This window comes from Thermobia domestica, chromosome 1 (assembly GCF_964235325.1).
Source record: "Thermobia domestica chromosome 1, izTheDome1.hap1.1, whole genome shotgun sequence".
Lineage (NCBI taxonomy): Eukaryota > Metazoa > Arthropoda > Insecta > Zygentoma > Lepismatidae > Thermobia > Thermobia domestica.
Window position 1 is genome coordinate 262,099,511 of NC_137454.1, and position 20,159 is coordinate 262,119,669.

Below are 20,159 nucleotides of genomic sequence, written 5' to 3' on the forward strand. Positions count from 1 at the left end.
TTGATTTAAATCAAATCTTTCTCCTCGTATAATACAAGTCGCGAACTGGAGAAAAAACATTAGGAATTAATATTAAATGATAATTATGCCATTTAAGTGAAAGTATTTTGGTTTAATTTCGAATTAATGTTCAATCGTTAACCTATTTCAATCCGAAACAATATTTCTTAACCATTAAGGAAAAAACGTACAGCAACGTTTACCAACATGACACTTTTCTTTTCACGAAAGTTCCTGATATTTGGCGGGAGTATATTTTTAAAAAAAAATCGAAACTAGCCAGCGGCACGAAATACATGTAAAGTACATAAATTTCGCCCAAAATTAACTAATTAACTCTATGGCCTATGGAACTCGGAGGTTCAATGCCGCGTTCACGGAAACTCTCCACTGACTTCTATCCTTAGCAACTGGATCTAGTTTCTATTTTGTATTCCTATTTCTGCGAGATTCATCTTAATATTGTCATCCCATCTGCGCCTAGATCTTCCTAATAATCGTTTTCCGATTGGTCTTCCAGTTAAGAATTTGAAAATGTTCCTAATTTCTTCCATCCTGGCTACATGACCTGCCCACCTGAGTCTCCTAGACTTGAAGACCCTAGCAATGTTTGGTAAACCGTATAAATTATGTAGTTCCTCGTTATGAAATTTCCCCCATTCCCGCTCCTCTTGGGTCTGAATATTCGTCTCAGGATCTTGTTCTCAAATTCTTTCAGTCTGCGTTCTTCCCTCATAGTAAGCGACCATGTTTCGCAACCATATAGAAGCAGGGTGTCTACCAGTCAGGAAAGCCAGGGAATTTGCAGGGTCAGGGAAAAATCTTTCCCAGGCTGTGACGGGTGAAGGGATGCCATTAAAATAGCTATAAATTACAGGTAAATGAATTGGTTCGTTTGTACGTTTGTAGAATATTGTATAAGCATATAAACAATGGTGAAAACTTACAGTTCACTTTAAATATAAGTTGGGGGCGCGGCGGCTCACTGGTAGAGCGTTCACCTCCGGGGTTTGGGTTCCCTGGTTCGATCCCAGCTCGCGCCGTGTGACTTTGTGGTGGACAAACACCGTGGTCGTGGGTTTTCTCGGGGTTCTCTAGTTTTCTCCTACTTTCTTCATTTCATTCATCACTCATCATCACCGTTTCCTTTAGCCTAACCGGCATATCTGTGGGACGTAAAACTGAAAGATTTCATGTTCATGATTTAAATATAAGTTACTAAGTGTTACTAAGAAAAAAAGAATGACAGAGTCAGGGAAAATTATAATTTTGTTAGGGAAAGAAAGAGAATTTTTTATTATGCTTGCTTGCTAGACACCCTGAGAACAGGCATGTATATTTTCATCTTCAAATTCCTGGACAGAATTCGTGACGACAAGAGATTTTGAACTGAATAACACGAATTCCCTGCTTTTAGTCGACATTTAATTTCTTCGTAAATATCGTTTTCGTCTGTTAATATTGATCCTAGATATTTAAAAGAATCCACTTTATCAAAAGTATTATTCGATATTTTAACACATCCAAAATTTGTCCTATTACGATCCCGAGGAACTTCTATGCTATGTATTTAGTACATAAATTTCGCCTAAAGTTTTAATTTTTTTTGTTTCGGAAAGGGAATCGGGCCCCTCTAAATACGCCCCTATTATCTGGAAACAAACAAATAGACGTGGTCATAAAAAAATTTTCGTCTTAAATGTCGATGGGGATTTCTCCGTTGGAATAGTTAACGATTTAAAAACCCTATGTTACGAAGAGAAGAAAGCAGGATTCTCCCGTTACCCGTTCAAAACGGGATTTTCCCTAATCATCCTCTGCATGATACTCGTTTTCATACTGTGCTGCACATACATTTGAGTTTCATTGTATTATGATTATTATCTTCCATAATCGAAATAACAGAACAGAAACGGGATTTTACTTATTTTCACTTTAAATTAATTTATTTCGGAATTTGATTTAAATCAACGATTTTTATTAAAAAAATCAAGTGATTTAAATCTTGATTAAAATCGTGATTTAAATCAGACTGATTTAAATCAATCCACCCTGGTTGCAATCCATGACAATTACCTTAGACCAACTTTCCATATGCATTGTTGCATTATTAGATGCGTTGCCACTTAGAAAAATAAGTTTTCTGAACGTGTGCTACATCTGGTTCAGGTAAACTTATCAACAATGATTCAATGAGAAAATGGGTAGGGCTAACATAGTATGGCCACGATCAGTAGGGTCACTTGACAACATAGTGATAGGTCTGGAATTGAGCCATGCTTCTATCTAAGTTAATAAAGTACTCAGTTCTTCATATGTGAGTGCAGTGTTTCCAATTACTCGCCTTAGGTAATATTTCATTGATTTGGCGGCACTTTCCCAATAATTACCAAAATGTGGAGACCTTAGAGGAATAAAATTCAAAGTGATGGCTTCTGATGCAGCAAATTTAATAATAGAATCCTCGAATCTTTCTGAAGTGAACAATTTGTACAATGAATTGAGTTCATGATTTGCTCCGATGAAGTTGGATCCATTACTAAATTTCCAAGAAGTTGGATCACTAAAATTTTTAAACATTTTCCTCTCTGTGATATAAATTTTCAAAGTGTTGCTATGCTGATGCGGTTAGATCTGTTACTAATTCCAAACAAGTAGCTTTAACTATTAAGCAAATACATATTGCTATGTATGTTTTGTATCTAATGCGGCTTCCAAGTAGTTATTAATCATCATAAGACCGAACAATCAATTCTCGTATTACACAATGGGCGTAAAAGAGTCACTCAGTGGTGCAAGTTAACCCAAGAATTGTTCTGATATTTAAGCTCTCAGTTTGAAACATGGCAAATATTTGTATAGTATTGATCTGATAACTTGTGTAGCACGTGGAATCCAATATTGTTCTTGTAGAGATGCTACGAGTAATTGTGAGCCAACATGCAAGAAACGCAAATGTTCTGCTGTAATGACGAGTCTAGCTAAACGATGATCAAGAGGGAGGATCACTTGGTATTTGTTGCCATGTGATAATTTGAAATTCTCAAGTTTTCCCCCTACTCCCAGAAGACCTTGATTATCAATATATGAATATAAATCTCCCAACGAACTCCACTTGGACATAGGACATTCTAATAACATATCTTGAATTTCATGACATAAGAAGTGAGTTGAACAATAAGAACACACAGCTGGTTTCAACTCACGATATGTTTGTGAGGCTATCTTCAACTCATCAGCTGATAAGCCATGGTCCCTTCTTGTAAATTTATATATTATATTGTAAATGAATCTTTGATAATAAGCGACAACTCTAAGTAGCTTCCCCAAAGTAGGAAATCTCTCCATGGAATTTGTTATATCATTTACATTGACCGCTGGACGTTGTCCGCTTTTCTAGAATCTCCATATCCATAGATGAATTTTCATTAGGCCATGACACTGGATTCCTTAACCACTTAGGTCTATGTCACCATAACCTGGAATGTAAAAACGTAGTGTTTCTCCTCTACCAATGAGATCTGCACAATTTTCTTGTGTTAAAACATGTTTCTAAACATTGATTTGGGTAATTTTTAATTTGAGAAAATTATTCGTTACAAATTGTTTCCAATGATTTGCTGCGATGCAATCCAAGCCAGGGCATTTTTTAAGCCACCTTTTTGTATCCAAATGGATACCCAGTCCCAGCACTTGGATAACCAGGCCCAGCAGTTTGGATACCCAGTGCACTCCATAAATCTTTAAATTACTGGAAGAGTACTTGAACAATAAAAGGCCTATCCGGTTTCAGTGATGTAAAAATCTACGAAAAACAAATAATTCCTTCACTTATCTCAAAAACCAAAACAGGGAGATGACTGAAATTAAGCTCAAATGTAGAAGAGACTACGCAGATTCTATATTCCTAAAGCAAATTGCCCTAAAATGGATGAAACATAGTCAAAAAGCACGAAACATTAATATTAATGTCAGGGAAAAATCAATGCAAAACAAGAATTTCCTTCACTTATCACAAAAGCCTAAAGAGGGAGATGGCTGAAAATTAGATTAAAGAGCTTATTACAAAGACGTAGTGAAGAGCTTATAAATGATGTGTAGCACATACAGTAGGGTAAATATGAATAGAACATTGTCAAAAGACAAGTTGTTTGAGTAAAATCAATAATAATGATAAAGTATATGTATCTTCTTCGAATTACCCAAGTCACCTCACGTGGAGGTTATGTGCTTGAAATATCTCAAATCTTGATTTGGAATCTCCAGACACGATTTAGCACGCAATATGACTTTTGACCTGATCACGTGACACAGTCTGGTGCTTATCGCAAACCGGATAGGCTCTTAGTTGAATTACTTGGTTTGCTTTCCAGAGATTCCCAATTCTCATTATCGCCCAATTCCAGTCTTCTCAAAGATTGTTCTCATTAACGTATCCTGGCCTAAACATTTTCTGGCAACCAAACATTTCATGTCTGCTATGGGCAATATCGATAATTGAGATTTGTTCAGACAATTTTTCTGACATAATTAATAGATGGCACAAACCTGTAAGAAAGTAAGAGATTCTCTATTAAGTTCAAAGCGCTATTTTTAACAATTTTGACCTTCTTTGTTGCACAGTTACCTTAAGTGGCGGGGAGGCTCAGCTCCAAAATTTTAGGATTTCTTTAGGAAACGAATCAAATGTTACTCATAATCTTCAAGACCCTTCTCCCAAAATTTTGGGATTCCTATACACGAAATATTCCTAGAAGCCCCTACCAAAATATCTTTATAAATCTGTCGCTGTTACCTTTTGCCCATTCCCCTTTTCCCGTATACTCAGATACTAGAATCTCTTAATACTGAGTCACTGTGTACTTTTCCGTTTTTTCTTCGCGCGAGTTTTCTTAAATATTGCCAGAAAAAGTCATTTTCTTTGGTAATCAGCCAATGCCATTTATTCGGTGATAGTAGATCATGTTTAAATTCCGTGACAGTAATACAGGTATTAAGACTGCTAGTGATATTGACGGCTCCGTGAAACCTATGGTAACTAGATGAGAAACTTGCTCAATTATGTTCTAAACATGTAAGAAACCAAACAATGCAACTGAAGTGTGAAAATAATACTAGAAATTAACCAGTTGCAAGTGGAATAACACGCTTTAAAACAGGAGAGATTTAAACCATAAAGATAAATTTTTGATTACATTGTTTTGTTTCTTAAAAAATAAAATATTGGTAGTAATATTTAGTATTGAATACATACGTATACACCTAAAATGATTTCGTTAGGGAAATGTTTAGTCAGGCTCACATATTGTTATTTCTTTGTTGAGCTGTTTGTGTCTTGTATTGTATGCTTTTTGTCCTCTCCATCTCTACTAGTCGCGTTTCTTTGTCTTTGTCTTGTCTATGTCCAACTTAAAAATATGGATATAAAAATAAATAAATAAATGAATGAAGGAAAATATCCAATCATGATAACACAGTATGGTTTTATCCTTAAATACCAACCTGAGGGCGGATCTGAGCCAAAATGTAAAAAATGAACATGTCTGCTCCTGTATTAATGGTAGGGTTGCCATATTACCCGATTTTAGCGAGTACAACCCAATTTTCAGATCCTATATTCGTCCCCCGCTTAATTATCTTTTAATCATGAAAAACCACCCGTTTTTTTGGGTTGGAGATTTTATGCAATCGAGATTTTTTTAAAAGAAAATTAAAGAGAGTGAAAAATGTGGCGTAATCATTCACATTTTGGATCAACCCATGAATACTAATGTATGATCTCATGGGTTCGTATTTCTTTGATGACCATTCTGTCCAGTTCAGCTGAACAAGTCTAATACTTACTTTACAATTCGAGACTCACATTTGTTGAACTTAATAAAACCCTAAAGGCAAAAACTAAATTTGCTTTACTTTAGTTTCGTTAGAAAAGTACATTGGAAGTGTCACTTGACAAAGAAACCACTAAAAAAGATGGTGCGAAGGATCTCAAGTCAGTATTTGTATTACACAAGTTCACACCAGTACTTACGATTTAGAATTCTCCGCTTTCCTAATTTTAAAATATGGTAATCCTAATTAATGGCGATGTGTTAAATCGGAAATGAAACGACTAGCAGAAGTCTGACAAATACGTCATTTTGTATGTCATTATTTCAAGTGTACATTATACAAAAATGCGCTTTAAAAACTCTGTGCGTCTGAATTTTGCTATGTGTGTGTAAAGGGCCCTTTTATGCCTGGATACCCAGTAGCGATTTCTTAAAAAAATGCACTGATCCAAGCTAACATGATTCGTGAATCAGTCCATAAATGAATTCCATCAATTTTCATATCAAGAATAGAGATGGTTTTATTGACAAGTTTTGCTAAGAATGCCACATAAATTCTACTTATGGAAGTACCACTCTTAGTTGGAGATACTTTTGATTTTGAACACAATAAACAAACAGTTATATTACCTGTCTTGTTTTCTGATCTCACATAGATACACGCTCCACATGTTTTTTCGCTAGCCTCACAGAATTCATGAATCTAAATGTTTGTAACTTGTAAATATTTATAACTTTGTAAATATGAATACCCTCGTAATAATTTATTCCAACGTTATAACAACCTTTCAGGTAAATTAACTTTTCAGTGTTTGTATAACCATAATTCTTGCAAAAGCATTTTGAAGGAAATTACAATTGGAGGGATCGAAAATTGACGCAATGATGCCTATAATTTCACGCTTTGTAATTCTTACTTATTATTATTATTATTATTATTATTATTATTATTATTATTATTATTATTATTATTATTATTAATAATAATAATAATAATAATAATAATAATAATAATAATAATAATAATAATAATAATAATAATAATAATAATAATAATAATAATAATATGTATTTGGTGGTACCTTACTACGTATCAACAACTGATCTTATGATGCATGGCCTTCCAAGCCCAAAGTCTTAATCCCATCATTCCAATTGAATTTAAATGAAATTATCATCTCACTTGTTTCTGGTGAGACAGGAAACAATTTAGGATGATTTGAACTCCATTTTCGTAGAACAAACCCTGCGCTCTTTAACAAATTGATTAACTGTGATTGTAACACAAGCGCATTGTCGACATTATGATTTCCAGACACCAAGTCTTCAACATAGAAATCACGCAGTATTACTTCAGACGTAGCTGGATAGCGTTCTGCATCATCTTCTGCCAATAACTGTAAGCATCCTATTGCTACGCTTTGTTCTGAAAGCAATTGTTTCTAATTCATAAGTTTTAATTGGTTCCTTGATTGATTTCCTCTTTGAAAGCATAGTATAGTTCGGGTGTAATCTTATTAGACGGTACATTTTCTCATGTCTCACTAAATGCAATTTGGTGCGTTGTAAAGCGGAATGCAATAGAGTACATATATTGTTGCATAGTAGGCCTAGGCCCAGACAACAGAATGTCGTTCAGTGACAAACAGTTTACTGTTTATCCAGAAGAATCAAACACAATCTTTGTTTTGGTTGTACTACTAATTGGTTTAAATACTAAATGGTGGTGGTAAATAGAAAAAAATGTTTGTTATCCTTTGTTGCATTAATTTCTTTCCTATGACCTAATGTAAAATATTCTTCCAGAAATTTACAATAACCTGTACATAGATTTTGATTTCTCTGCAACCTGATTTCCAATTGACTGAACCTTCTTAAGACTTCTTCATATGAGTCTCCCAGATTTTCATGATCCTTCTTAAATGATAGGCGAACTACAAATCTGAATGTACTATTTCTTTTAGTATTCTGATGAAAGTATATGATACATTCTTGTTCTTCTTTACTCACTGTTTCAACATCTCCTTCTTCCATCTCTCAGAACTTCCGTAATTATTAATAAAAACAATGAACAATGTGAGCGAAACTTGCTGTACTAGGTATTTGAGTACGGTAGCTAACAACTGACTTCGAAGATGGTGAAATATTTCTTGTAAGAATTCATTCTAACTTCATATTTTGCAATATTGGAAAACTACCCTCACCTGTTTTTTGTTGTGATAATAAGTGTTCAAAGAATAATTCTTCTCAAAGTAACATATCAATTTTGTCTTCCTGGAAGAATAGAGGATTTGTTAGTTGAATATCCTTTAGTAAATTCCAACTATCATAGTTGATAAACTCTCCTGGAATGTTGCTTGTAATGCAAGGTAAAATTAGAAGATTTATTGTTCTCCAAAAGTCTGATACTCTGGATGTTCATTGAATATTTACAATGATTATTGCTGGTTAATCTCAATTTCTATACTAAATCTTCTATCACGAAGTTAGATTGAGAATTATTGTCTAAAAGAACTCAACACTAATATGTTATACCATTACTATCCTTTACATGTACAATAGCTGTTGATATATAATAACTCAGGTAATACGTTATTACCCAAAGAATAAGAACGTTCTGGTATTTCTTGTTTATTATTAACTAATCCTGATTGAACTGGGCGATTCGTACTTATTATTCTTTAACCCAGGTCATGAATCATAGAATGCTCATAATCTGATTCATCATTCTGTAGTAAAGTATTTTTTACCAGATTTTTTTTACAAGACTTTGCCTTACAATTCTTAACAAAATTATTATAGAACAAAAGCAGTTTATACATAGCCTTTGTTTACGAACAAACTTTTGTTTTTACTCATTACTAGTATGCACAAGAGACGAACATTGAAATAAAATATGATTTTGTTTACAAAACATGCATAGTTCCTTTGATGTTACTATGTAAATATGTAATACTATTTTGAGATTTTTCCGACTTGTCTCGAATAGCAATCGTTTTCACGATTCTTGTATTACCATCAATATGCGTTATCTTGATACTCTCAAGCACTTGACATTTGTATTCCAAAACCGAAAGTAGTTCTAATAACGAGGGAAAAGACATTTTCATTATGTAACTCCCATTTCTTTCGCGTATCGGCATCTAACTTTGATTAAAAAAGAAAAAAAAATGATGGGATAGTAACCTCATCTAATAGTTTTTAAATTCAGCCTTACGCGCATTTAAATTATTGCTAACCGTATTAATGAATTCTAGTAAATTCTCTACACTTTCTTTGATAACTGGATTAATGTTCAACAGACCCTGAATATATGCGGTTGCTATCAGTCTTTTGTTTTCATAACGTTCAACAATTAAATTAAAAGCTACATCATAATTCTTTTCAGGCGATGGCTTTGACTCTACGCTTCTCTTTTCAAAGCTGATCTGAAGCAATGATATTTTTGTATAGTTGACAACCCGTTATTGTTGAGGATAGTGTTGTAGAAAACACGAATTTTTTTATGTTGTATTTTTTTTTCAATAAGAAACGAGGTGTTTTTTCCACATTTTTAAAGATCTTTTCAGTACACTAATTCCTTTACTTCTTTTCAAATACTTTATTTAGTCTAACTAAACACTATTTTTAACTTTGTTTGGACGAGCAGAAAAGTACTACGTCCTAACTATATCATTCGCAATACAGTAAAACCTATCTAATGTTAGTCACTATCGCTTCCATTGAAAGCAACCAATGTAGACAGATGTTCAACTTAGAGAAAATAAGTGTCTTTTGAGTAAAATCTATTATAGACTGTAGAATAACAGCTTCTTGTGAATTAACTAATTGTTATCTACGTGTATCTATCTATATCTATCTATCTATTTATATATATATATATATATATATATATATATATATATATATATATATATATATATATATATATATATATATAGTGTCCACATGGAACTTTTATTAAGTGCTGAATCCATAATTGCTGTCAAGAAACGAGGAATTGGCATTACGTAGTCTACGAAGCGAATCTATATTTTTATAACAAAAATACAATAACTTAATTTCACAAAAGTGCTAAATTTCTAACTCATATTGTGGCCAAATCATGACCAGATCAAGTTTGTTTTTCTCCATATGTTTAAAGAACTAAACTAAATACTACCTTTCTTTTGCCATTTCAGTGAAAAACAGGAAGATGTAGCAAAAGAATATTTTTGGGACAACGATACGAAATAACTAGTAGATGTGTCATTTATGAACTCCTTATCACATAGCTTGAAACAACAGGACAAAACAAGGAGTACTGTTATTTCACTAGTTATCCGATTTTCGAAAAGTAAGGAGAAATATGGCATTTTGAAAGCCCACTGAGGTCCATTTCCATATGCTATGAAATATCTAAGTATACATGATCTCTTAGTCATCAATTCTACAGGTAGCTTTACAGTAATATACCTATATAATGCAATTAGAATAATTTACAATTCTATTCGAAGATCATAACCTTGACATTATCGACGAAGGAGATCAATTTTGATATTTACCATCGAATGATAGCAACGTAATTTGGGAAGTCTAACTGGACTGACAACAGCAGAATGTGTTATCTCCATACTGTTTGTTTGCTTTTGTTCATTATGTGTGTTAAAGCTTGTACTTGAGAATATACACTATAATACAGCGTTTCCCAACCGGTGTGCCACGAAGAAATCGAAGCAAAATTACTAATTCTATAGCATTCAAATTGCAACACAGGGAAAAATGTATATTTGTATTTCACATTACTATGAACCTCTACTATGAATCTACAATTTTAAATTTCATACTGTTACTTTTCTGTACATTTTTAATGTTGAAAAAAGTATTTGTTATCATTCTTATGACCATTGTTGCTTCTTTATTGACCATTGTTGCAGACTATTTCGTAACTTGAAATTTTAAAATATTCAATTCCTTCGACAAAGCAAACGTGCATACAAATTACATACATTTGTGTTTTGAAAGAACAAGTGATTTGTTTATTCGTTCGTTATTTAGTCATCTTCCTTCTTAGTGAAAGGTTGGATACAGCTTTCGAAATAGAAAGTGTATTTTGTAAAAATGTGAGTCCTATAATTCATTGTAATTATCTTCTGTTTTTAAATTAGAACGAAAAATAAGCATAATGATTTACCATTGGTGGAAACCAGTGATCAAGTTTTCTTCTTTGTGAGAAGGAGATTAGTGATTTTAGAAAAAATTATCGGTATTTTATATTTAAAATAATAATAATAATAATAATAATAATAATAATAATAATAATAATAATAATAATAATAATAACAATAATAATAATAATAATAATAATAATAATAATAATAATAATAATAATATCTATATGGGTGTGCCGGGAGAATTCAAGTTACACCTGAACTGTGCCGCAAGAAAAGGTTGGGAAACACTGCTATAATACATAGTTTCAAGTTCGGCTCGACATGATTCGTGCTTTTCCGATTCATCCTCTGTTTCGATGTTACATTGAACATGCACAAGCTTTTCCCAAGATTGTTCTAAAATTTTAAATGCATATGCAGTTCTTGTATACTTTGTGTTGTATCAAATTCCTGCACAAATGTTTGCATACGAGTGAGCTGTCCTTTATAATTTGCTCTTTGTTTCAACAATTTATTACCCTCTTTATCATCCATTGTACAGAAGGAAAGATATGTATATTTTCATGAAAGTAGGAAAGAGAAAAAATGAACATCCAACCCTGCTCGAAGGTACATTGGCACGTGTCGAATCAGCTTGTTTGCTGTGCGATGTTTTGCCTTCAGGCGAACTACTGGCGATCGACTAGATAAGAGTTAAGAAAGAAAGAAAGAAAAAGATATGCTTATTTCATGAAGATATGCTTACTTCTTGACATTAAGTGTTTGAAAACCAAAACTGTTCTGAATATACATTTTTTAAATTTCTATAATAAGATTAAAGGGAAATGTTAATTCTCATATATAGGAAGAAAGAAAGAAAAAATATATTTCGCACAGATAAAATAAAATATTCTACTTAACTACGCCTTGGACTTATATGTTTCAAAATTGTTCAGAATGTTTTTCCTAATTCCAACAGAAAAATAATGGAATAAAAAGAATTGTTAATTCCCATAGAAAAAGAAAAACATATACTTACAATTATTAAACAAAACGAACAAGATAAAATATTTCAGTCTGCCTTGGCAATTCCAAATGCTTAGAACTATTTTTTTCCCTTCTATTCGTGAACACTTCATATCTTCAAACTAATATTAGTCTTGAACAAAACACTTTTCAATAAACATAAAAGTCTTACAATTTTAAACCTAATAGCGTATCCACGAACCATAATTATCTATCACCGCATTGATTTGAGGAGGCATTGAATCAATTAGTGACGAAGGAAGACAGGAATGGGAAAGGAAAGGAGTGGACTGGGACCTGTATGTTAGGTGCCATCCCGGAATTTGCCTGGTATGAATGAGGAAAACCGAAGAGAAACCTCACTCAGAATGGCTGGACTCAAAAAGCTGTTACATTTTTTCGACCAAGTGTCTCCGTACACATAGTGAATGAAACATGTGAATGAAACACATAGTTAATTATAATAGGTAATCTGACACTTGTAAACTACTATGCATGAATTATTTATTTTCCTCGAAAACAAAATCAAGTATTGTTTTTCTTCTCTGTCTAAAATTACTATGCTTAGTATCGAAAAGAACATTGCTTTACAGCAGACACTGGATTTGTTTGGAAGAGTTGCTTACACACCTCACGTGAAAGCAGCAAGTCTCTCGGAGAAGTTAACTCACGTGAACAGATTTGGGAATATTATCTCCTCTTGCCCGGCTGACTTATTTCTTTCGTGACTGTACAATACATTTGCCAAACAAAAACACTGACGAATATAATACGTATACAACAAAAATTTGCAACCATCCGAACAATTATTTTGCACTCGATGAGAAAAATCGATGTTCGTTGCTAACGTCGCATGACTATAACCACTCGATGTTGCTTCCCATATAAACGATAAATATTTGAGTTACTATTTCTGGCAACCCTGTCAATTCCAGCGTGAATGTCAATTGTGACGTCACAACAGTTTTTGTTTCTGTTACTAACTTTTCCTGCGTCACTCGTTGACACTTTAATCCAACACCATAACATTGTTTGATCCTTTCATTTTTTTTTTCTTAAGAACTATTTCGAGTCCCATTATGAAGAAATGCACTTAATAATGAACTGCACACACTACTAGATTTTATTTCACTAGTAATTATGATCTGCAACCATCCAGGGCGAAGGAACAGAACTTGTCACCACAATAAAACATAATGAGTTCTATATATTGATTTTGATGATTCATGCAAAATGCTGCTTTATATATAGTGAACTATCTTGAATACAGAAACTATATTGCTATTGAAACAAAACTGATTGCTTTGCAGAACGTCCTATGTCTGAAAAAAGATTAAAAATGTTTAATGTTCATGAGTGTGGATTCAACCTCTATCATCTTGCAGTGGACACTGTCTTCAACTTTTTCTTCTAATAATGTTTCTAACCTTCAAATGTAAATACCACTTACAAATTCAAGAAACAAATTTCCAACATATGTAATTTAAAGGGACCGAGATTTTCTCTCAATTACAGAAAATTGAACTCTTATCGACATCGTACTGACAACAGAAAAGAAATATAATTTTAAAATAATAGTAATAATCAATAATAAAATAAAACTGGCATGCACAATTTTATATATTCTTTGTTATTAACTTACGAGTTAAATTTTCTTTTAGGTAAGGGAATGTGGTTCTCTGTACACTATTAAAAACTATGTTTCATTTGTCAATTAGTTTGGGGATTACCTAAAATGGATATATAAAATTGCATACTATAAATTACATACTATATTGCATTGCTTGTGACTGTAAAAACCATGTGCTCCACTGGGATTAGGAATCACACCTGCTCTATTGATGATCAAATAAATGTCAGCGGCTTACTCAACTTGCCTTATTGAAAGTAAGATGAGCCAATCTAAAGTGTAACTTGGCCGTGATCAAGCAGATTCACATTTCTAATATGAATATACTTACATTTAAAATTCATATTCAGTAGATGAAGATACCCTACAAATATCAAAATAAAACATCAAATTACTATTTGCATGAATAGTAAAAAAGAGTAGTCTATCGTGAAAGATAGAGGATAGTTCGTAAGATATCCACCTAATGATATTGGTCAAATGTTAACAGTTTTATTTTGTCATGATTATATTAATGTTAATAATAATAACAAAAACTTACCGGAAGTTCTCTACATTCTCCATAATATTCGATGTGAACGTGCTTAAATTCCTCGCCACGGCATTGTTCATTGCCTTTGTCGCACCAACATCGCATCTGGTAGACTTCGCAATCTGAGCCCCAGGTTTCGTTGTGGTTGGAGCAAACCTTGAAAGAAATATTACAAAGTACGTTTAATCAAATAGTGTTACTGTTTTGCTATTGCAAAGATATATAAACTGAATGAAAAATGAAACGATAGTTGAAAACAAAAATATATATTTATGAACAGTTTTAAAGCAATTTTATTCTCGTAAAATAATAATAATAATAATAATGCCCGGCCGCAATTAGTGTCGATAATTGCAATAAATCAATGGTTTTAAGATTTCTGAAGATTTGAAGATCACATGAAGTACGCGTTTTTCATAATTTTCTTCTTATAATATTATATACATAAAATAAACATTCCTATCGCTAATGAGTACTACTTGAGGAAATGTTTTATAACTCTAAAAGTATATATCTGTTTTGTTATTCTTTATTGTTACGGATTTGACGAAGAAGCACAATCATTAAATTTTTGTTGCCTTTACTGGTAGCGTTGTCAAAACACAGATAAGAAGAACAAGAAGAAGAAACCGGGTTATTGAGGAAACAATGAACAGAACTAATTATACCGATCTCGATCAAATTTTCAACATAGATGAGGTTCGGGCCTGGGATGGTTTTTGTCATTTCACTTTGATAGTGCAGCTTAGGTGAGGGGAAGGGGAGATATTTAAAAATAATCGAAAATGACCCATATTAGTGTCCAATGCATAGTTTTCGAGATCGCTGAGATGAAGAGTGACATTTTGGATGCCATTTAAATTCAAATTCAACCCCGCAACTTGACGGATGGAGAGGGGGAGATATATAAAAATGATTGAAAATGACCGATATTAGTGTCGAGTCCATAGTCTTAGGGATCGCTGAGTCGAACAATGACACATCCGATGCCGTTTAAATCCAAATTCAGCCCTTTATGTCCAAAATGAAACGTATTCCCTCGTGTGAAGAACGAGTAATCTGCTAGTAACATATAATACGAGAATCTAAAGACTTAAATTCATATTAAAAGCCACAAAATGCTTGTCTTTATATGATACTATACGCTAATGTACATAGTTGTTATCTGTGTAATTACAGCGCTTTTCATATTGCAAGCTGCATGAGTCAGTAATATACATGAGTCAATAATACATTGTTGCCGGATTGCAGACTTCCCTTTCCCTTGTCGCTCTTTCCCGGCATAGCGTTTTGACAAATAAATTGACAGCATTATCCATAATGTGAAAAATGTTTTCCCAATTCCATGTTAATTTATTCCATTAGAACTTCATCTGTTTCATCTTGTTATCACATCTCCTATCATAGTTTGTCACTGTCTGGCCCTGAGTCTTGAGTTTATTATGATGGGTCTTAAATTTTGTTACTCAGTATTTAATAAAATTTTCCTCTTGAAATTTTTCTGCATATCATTGATAGGATCATATCTAGTCTTCCAATTATATGGTTACATTTCTCGTTAATTAATTTTAGGGAGGAGTCTCTCCCTGAGGAAGATTTACTTGAGTCAGCACAGATACACGTCAATGGAATGAATTCCAAATCCTCTGTTCTGACATTTTTGGAAATTACGTTTTTGCCTTTCTTCCTCTGATACTTTTTTCCTTTTCTTTTTTAAAAATTAAAAACACTAAAAATAGTTATGAAACTATTTGATAAAGAAAAGAAAAAGAAAATTGATAATCATCATTTTCTTAAGACATTTCCTGTAGCTTACAAGAACATACAATACGAATTGCATTCACTGAGGAGGAAAACAAAGAATTGACAAATATTATTTACAAAGTTAAAAGTTTATGTTCCCGTGAAAGTATATCAGTTGTCCCTAACTTCTACGTGTCTCCAAGCAGTAAAGTTTGAGTTGAGTACTATAATTCTCAATCCCTAGACGTTTGTTCAACAATCTTGACGTCCTTATAATGAGGAGAAGGAAAAGAAGAAGGGGGAAATGAATTACGAAATAATATACAAAGAGAGAGAAAATCCACGACTAGACCATAATTCGAGCCCGACACTTCGGCTTACCATGCAGATGCGGTAACCTCTATGCTACCTAATGCTCCCTGAACAGTCGTACTTTCGTCTTTGAGAAGCTTGACGGGCGTCCAGCGCCGGCTTCGTAGTCGACCTCTTCACAGACTTATAGAAATGCCTTGTGCTATCTGTAGACTTGCCTTTGCGATAAGCACTCATCCTCGAAGGCCCATTGAACCATTGGAAAAGATTCCGCTGCAGACTTGTAGAGTTTTACACAAAATTTGATCGCGTATCGTTGTTCCAGTGAGCGCTGCGTCGCAACTTGTACAAAACACGAAACAGAGGATTACGAAATTGCCCGTCCTTCACCTCTGAAAACTCGGAGACAACTGGGTAAGCACTCACTCGGTAGTTGACTTACACCACTATCTATCCTAGCGGATAGAGCGCGCTGCAACGTACAGTCCTTCCGTCCTTCACAATAAAACGTATATTACTTTCCGGACAGACCTTGTATACTGTAAGGATCCCCACATCATAACAGAAGCACATGTCAATACAACACGTGCTATTGATTACAAACAATGAAGCAGACGAGAGGTCAACACGGAAGACACCGAAGGAAGCCGAAAGGAGACGGACTTCACGAAAGGACTCGAAGAGGACAAATAAAAGAGGGACCACAGAAGGACCTGATATCAGTTGACCACTGATCAACTAACCATCATCTGCTCTGAGGTCGCATTGGACTAGGAGCACATCTTTCCTATACACTATGTCGCACTGGACTAGGGATCCCATCTTCAACTGAAACCTCGCGAGGCTGCCGTGAGCGGAAGGAGCACCCGGCAAAACATCGATATTCCTTCATCTGATCATTAACGAAAGACACCACTTATTCTTTGTAAATCAAAGACATTTTGTACTTAGGAGTTTTTGTAATAAAACTGGTGAAGGGGAAAGACTCACCCGGACCATTATTTAGTCTCTACCTATAAAATCATTACATCGTGATAGGCACCGGAGTTTTGTACGGAGCGCTCTTTTTATTAACTTTTTAGCAGGCACTGATGAGGTACGTATCAAAATCCATCTAAGTTTCATAATCCTTCCCTCCTTTTCTTTTATACCTTTCCCGAGTGCGACTTATGCCGGAAACTAGGTCAGGTACACAGACAGGAAATAATACAAATATGACAGAGGGTATATCTAATATATCTTTTAACATGCCTCATTTGACGAAATTTTCAGGACACGTGCATGAGGACCCGGACAGATTTTTCATGCTATTGTATCACATGCCAACATACAATCATGGTCACCAGCCAAAAAGGAGGAAATTTTACCTATATACTTGCAGGACACGGCATTAGATCTAGTGTTACAACTTATAAACCGAAATCAATTCGGAGCAATGTCTTATGAAACTTTAAATTAGTAGCGCTAAGTAGGCCGAAAGTTCCATCATACAAGGCGGAACAGGAGTCATTCGAAGTCCAACAAGGAACAGACGAGTCCATAGATTCATATTTTCTGCGTAAACTCCGAGCAATCAGGCAGTTACTACCGGATGCGTCAGAAGAACAAAAGATTCATCATTTATCTTTGGGATTACAAAGGGACTTTCTTAACAAGATCGCGTTAAAAAGGTTTGAAGCAGCAGACGTCTTACAAACAAAACTGAACACATTGGAAGCCGCCAATGACCTTTTAAGAAAAAGAGAGCATGCAGAGCTCTCACAAAAACTGCATATGCTATACGGCCAAAATCCTATATCTAACCCATAAAATCTATTGTATGTATTACCAACTGAACCAAAGATAATGCATCCAATACAACAGTCATACCACCATACCTATCCTATACAGACGCAACCTGTCACACAACCAATGCACAGTTATGTACCTGCATCCCAACAATAATTTAATACCTATCAATCGAATCCATCGTTAACGACTTCTCAACCATCAGTACCTAATCCTCAAGAATATCAGAACACGAATCAAGAACCAAAGACCGTTCCCTACCACAAGCAAAATCCTCCACAACATGATCTATCCACCTTGGCCAATAAAATGACAGAATTATTACTGCTGATAGCGCAGACGAGCTATAGAAACCAACAAGGATATAGGAAGAGGAATAACAATAATAAAGGAAGGAAAAAACAGGGACAAGCCCAAAATAGTCAGCAGGCCACACCTACGGAGGATCAAATTTTAGTATGCGCGATGTCGAAAGCGTGGTCATGGAGCATCCATTTGTTATAAGCGTCAAAAAAAAAAAAAAAAAAAAAATTAAGGGTGCCGACAGCCAACATCATCCGAAACATGAAGACCAAATAGAAACTGGGGAGTACAATGACATAACTTACGATATCCCTGCGACAGAGAAACACTCAGGACAACTGACAGAAAGACGAGAAAACGTCATTCTAGAAGACGAAAATAATAAATCAAATATAACAATTGAAACTAAATCAGGACCTCAAAACGCAATAATTGATACAGGGGGCACGAAAGTGATCTGATCTTTTGAATCTTTGCCCCCTGGAACAAATTTAATTCCATTTCAAACAATAGTAAAAGGGATTTCAGGAAAGAATATTTGTTTAAATCAAATAGCACTGATAACATTTAAAATAGGACAAACAACATTCAGTCATTACTTTCGCATAGTTAATAGGACAATGCCAATAATTTTAGAAATTAAGTTCCTCCAACGTGCTCATTCCACCATCGACTTAAACAAGAATATAATTTCTTTCTTTAAACGTCTACGGAAGCCTCAGTTATTAGCTCTAAACAAGGAAAATACGCTGTCAGTTTTTACAACTCGAATAATAATACAGCCAAAGCAAAACTATTTATACGTGACTAAGCAGATAACACTTCCTTCGCGCTCACACACATTCATTCAAGTAGCAGGAAAGAAAAAAATATCTGATGCGAGATTCTTGTATATATCATTGCATCCTGGAATACTCGAGAAACATAGATTAAATGCTCTTGACCAGAAGATAGATGCAAGCAAAATGATAATTTTACTATCAAAATTTAATAGTAACAGCGTCACTATAAAGGCGGTTCTTGAGGAAGGGCGGTTCTTGAGGAAGGGCAAGAAATTTCTTTTAACGCCTTAGAAGAACCAAATTTTCTAGGAAAAACGTACCAGTTTAAAACAAAAGAAGAAACTGAAGAATGCTTAAAATACACAGAAAATCTTTTCAATAAAGAGCTCTTTGACGACAACCCCAACTTAGACGAAAAGCAAAAACAAGCGGTTTATGAATTATTGTTTAAGTATAGGGATGTTTTTATGTATGCCCTTGACGACATTGGATATTCTACGGGATATGTTCATAAAATTAGGATTTCTAAGTCTGCTGTACTTCATGACCGTTCCCCACCGATTCCACTACACATCCGGGACCAGCTAGACAAACAGATTCAAGAACTCATTAATGCAAAAATAATTAAACCCACAGACAACAATGAATTTAGTTCGCTACTTTTGGTGCTCCGTAAACCTAGCACACAAGAATTTCGGATAGTTCTCAATTTACAGAAATGTAACAGCTATACCAAGTATTTATAAGTCCCGTTTCAATCTATAGAAGATGTTTTAAACTCTATAAAGGAAAAAACCTTCATAACAAGCATTGATCTTTCTAGTTCTTATTTCCAAATTTTACTTCACCCGAAAAACCGAAAATACATGACGACTTTCGAGGTAAATCACAAGAAAATCCTACGAATTTTTAAGGTGCACATACGACAAGTTTACAATCTTTGTCTGTCGTAACGAAGGACTACCCGATAGGATTACAAGTTTTGCAGATGCTATAATATCCAGCGCTTACAGCTTTCCACAGCAGTTACAGGGTTTAGAATTGCTATTCAAGAAGCATAGAAAACACGATTTTCGTGCA

At 34.1% G+C, this 20,159-nt stretch overlaps 1 protein-coding gene across 2 annotated transcripts in view; it reads right to left on the reverse strand.

The window, feature by feature from the left end:
- Positions 1-20,159, reverse strand: part of SPARC (secreted protein, acidic, cysteine-rich) — a 171,004-nt gene that overhangs the window by 23,252 nt on the left and 127,593 nt on the right. For both annotated transcript variants that reach the window (XM_081726174.1, XM_081726177.1), the window contains one exon: positions 14,161-14,307. In XM_081726174.1, the coding sequence (XP_081582300.1) occupies positions 14,161-14,307 (147 nt within the window). The remainder of the gene's footprint in view (positions 1-14,160; positions 14,308-20,159) is intronic.